Source organism: Olea europaea, unplaced genomic scaffold, assembly GCF_002742605.1.
Source record: "Olea europaea var. sylvestris unplaced genomic scaffold, O_europaea_v1 scaffold1203, whole genome shotgun sequence".
Classification (NCBI taxonomy): Eukaryota; Viridiplantae; Streptophyta; class Magnoliopsida; order Lamiales; family Oleaceae; genus Olea; species Olea europaea.
Genome location: NW_019229451.1, coordinates 8 through 3157, shown reverse-complemented (window position 1 = coordinate 3157; position 3150 = coordinate 8). Strand labels below are relative to the sequence as shown.

At 29.6% G+C, this 3150-nt stretch overlaps 1 protein-coding gene across 1 annotated transcript; it reads right to left on the bottom strand.

The window, feature by feature from the left end:
* Positions 1-255: 255 nt before the first annotated feature.
* LOC111374106 (isoprene synthase, chloroplastic-like) lies at positions 256-2912 on the bottom strand. Its single transcript, XM_022996737.1, has 4 exons — positions 2673-2912; positions 2434-2572; positions 943-1191; positions 256-856 (listed from the first exon to the last, which is right to left on the bottom strand). The coding sequence occupies exons 1-4, from the start codon at positions 2834-2836 to the stop codon at positions 527-529; spliced, it is 882 nt and encodes a 293-aa protein (XP_022852505.1). The 5' UTR covers positions 2837-2912; the 3' UTR covers positions 256-526.
* Between the last annotated feature and the right edge of the window lie 238 nt (positions 2913-3150).

Genomic DNA, 3150 nt, shown 5'->3' with positions numbered 1-3150 from the left:
CTGAGCCCCACATGAATAAACAATTGCAAGAAAAAAGTGGTCCCACCCCCTATTGTGAGGGTCGGTCAGGGCTTCGATCAGTTTTTTTTCTAGCAGTGTAACTCAGTTTTGTTTTCAAAAAAGGGGCGTTGAAGTCAACTTCAATCTTTTTCTGCATTCTTACTCTTCGTATTAAATGTTATTATAAAAGTGCGAGAAAATATTTTACACTACGACCAGTAATAGTAATGCATAAGGAGATCATTATAATCAATATTCATTATAGTATTTGTATATATTCCCAACAAGAGAACACTTTTACTTACAAAATGTTAGATACAGATTTTGTAACATGAAGTAGTTTTGAAGCAAATTGATTAATACCCACCCTCGACTTGAGTATAACTCAGCAAGCAGCATCCTCTCGGTGAGGGTTGAACCAGCTACGTCCTTATCACTTTATCTACCACCTCTGTTCAATAATCATCCTTATGAACCTTATAATATATAAACTAGTTACACTTCTTTAAGTTAACAATCTTTTCTCTTAATTTACGGACAGTTTTAAGTTCCTATATGGCTGTGTCAATTGAATGGGCTCAATAATAACTGACAAAACTCGGTTTCTCGTTATGTCATTTGGATCACTGTGAGCGTTGCCATACTGGTAGTGACATTGCGCTATTCGAGCAAGGTTTATGGCTATTTCAATAAAGGACTTGCTGAAAATGGAACTTGAAACCAATTCTTTATTTATCATCCTCCAATTCTCATCTATCAAACTTTTGATGTATTCACGGGCAACTTCCTCAGAAACACTTTTTTCATGCATGTAACATGAAATTGCATTGGCAGTTTCACCTCTCTCAATCTCGGCCTGGTACAGTAAAAAATTTATATCAGCACTAATCTCTTGATAAAGTACTGTTATCCCCTAAGAAAGTGATCTAAAAGGAAACATACCTTTGAGGAACTTAAATCATTGCAAAGGCAAAAAATTGTGGATGTGTAGCGTAAGAGAGCAGGGTAATCGTTGAAGAATTCTATCTCTTCATTTGTAATATTTTTATTCATTAGAAAGTAGGCATGAACAAGTAGAAGTGGTCCAGATGATGATAACCATCCCATACTAAGATACTCATCAAAAGTAGGTATATGTTTATTGCAACTCCATTGCGCTTCCTTTAAGAACAGTCTGCACAAATCTGCCCACTGAAAAACATGATTTGCAGAGATAAATTCAGCTATCAAAATCTAAGAAAAAAGAGGGAGCGGAAATACAATTTTGTTGGCGCTTGTATAATAATGTAAAATATTGGGCAACTATTAGAACAAAAGAAAATAAAAATTGGATAAGAATAAATTTTCACGAGGTTTAGAAATCCACAGATACCCCTCATATTTTAAAATTTACAGGTTCCTCCTGTATAAGCATAAAGTTTTCATTTTATTCTTATCTATTATGCTAAATTTTAAATTATATTTGTTTTTTTCTTTGCGTTTTTATAATTTAATTTAGACACAGTTAGATTGTTTTAGTTTAAAAGAAGGATTTTTTTTATTTTTTTATTATTATATTTTTTTTATCATCTTCTTGTACAAAATGATCTTATCTTAATCATATTTTGGAAAAATTGAATTTTCATTTAAAAAAATGAACAAATTAAAATTGATTTAAATACTAAAGGGAAAAAAGGGAAATCTAAGCTTTAAACATTTTATGTCAAATTTATTGTGATTTCAGTATTATGATAATATTATTTTAATCTTTAAAGTTAATATAGTATAAATGTTAAGATTATAAAAAAAATTAAAAAATTAGGGAAACTGAACTAAATTAAACTTAATTAAATGATTTGAAAACGTATCTATATATGTTGATTTATTAATTATATGTCAGGTGGATTTGCAAAATATATAACTTTCTTAAGAAAACAAATCATATTTTACTAAATTATATTGAAAATATATTCATATCTGTTGATCTATTAATTATTTGTCAGGTGGATTTGCAAAATATATAATGTTCCTAAGGAAAAAAAATCATATCTTATTATATTTAAAATATTATAGCAATATTTAGAATTAATTTCTTTTAACAAAAACTTTTTATAGCATCTAATCAAAATTATGAAAAAGTAAATTTTAAAGAAATAAGGTAATAAAGGAAAATATAGTTTAAGTGATAAGGGGGTGAGGCCAATCGCAGATGGTATGTTAGTCGAGACAGTCTATGGAGAGGATGGGCCTACAGAAGTAGGGCAAGTGGGTTTAAATATAATCTAATAAGTATCCCAAGAAAGTATAAAGAAAATTACTAGATTGAGATGTATAGATTTGATTTTTGCTAATCCGGGAAATCTATTTGATTTCAGGTATTTAACTTAAGTGATCTATCTATTATAAAATGATTATTTAGGGATAATAAAATGAACTTTTGATTGATGCACTTACCACTTTTGTGAGCTGAGGAAGGACGACCTGACCTTGTTCCTTAAGAACGTCATATGCCATGTTATTAACAGTGTTGTAAAGAGCTAAAAAACATATCTTCATGCAGCCAGGCAAATGCTGCAAAGCATTGATATCCCATCTGCAATAAGAGCACCAAAATTCAAGTCAAAATAATTAATTGAATTTGTGTTTTGAAGTACGAAAATGCAATAAATTTATTGTTTTCTATAAGTACAAACCTCTCAACAGCATCCGTAAATTGTTCAAGTTCTTCAAGAGAGCCATAAACATCATAAACATCATCTATAATAGTGACTAGCTTAACCACTTTGGTTAAACCTTTTCGGCATTCACTAAATTGTGGTTCAAATACCATTCCAACTGACCAAAAGAAGCTCTCCATCAGCCTGTCTCTTGCAAAGTGCAACTTATTTGCTGAGCCTACATTCTTCCACCAACTACAAAATTTTCAAGAAAACTATAGTTACCATTGATAAAATATAAATAAGAGAGGGGTTCATGTTAATTATTGTCCATTTTAGATTTTTACCTTTTTCTTCATTTAGAGTATATATATAGTTTGTAGAATCACATAAAAAAAATGGGAAATTAAAAACTATAAAGAAAGATTTAGCCCCTGTTTGATAAAAAAGTAAAAGTTAGAGTTTTATTTTAATTTTTTTCAAAGTCAACATCAACAATTAATTTTAACTATAT

Bases quoted from the DNA above. Each gene is read 5' to 3' on its own strand.
- LOC111374106 (XM_022996737.1), bottom strand. From the start codon at position 2,836: ATGGAGAGCTTCTTTTGGTCAGTTGGAATGGTATTTGAACCACAATTT. The intron at 2,573-2,672 runs GTTTGTACTTAT...CTCTTATTGCAG, and splicing joins TTTACGGATGCTGTTGAGAG to ATGGGATATCAATGCTTTGC. The intron at 1,192-2,433 runs GTAAGTGCATCA...CATGTTTTTCAG, and splicing joins TTCCTCAGCTCACAAAAGTG to TGGGCAGATTTGTGCAGACT.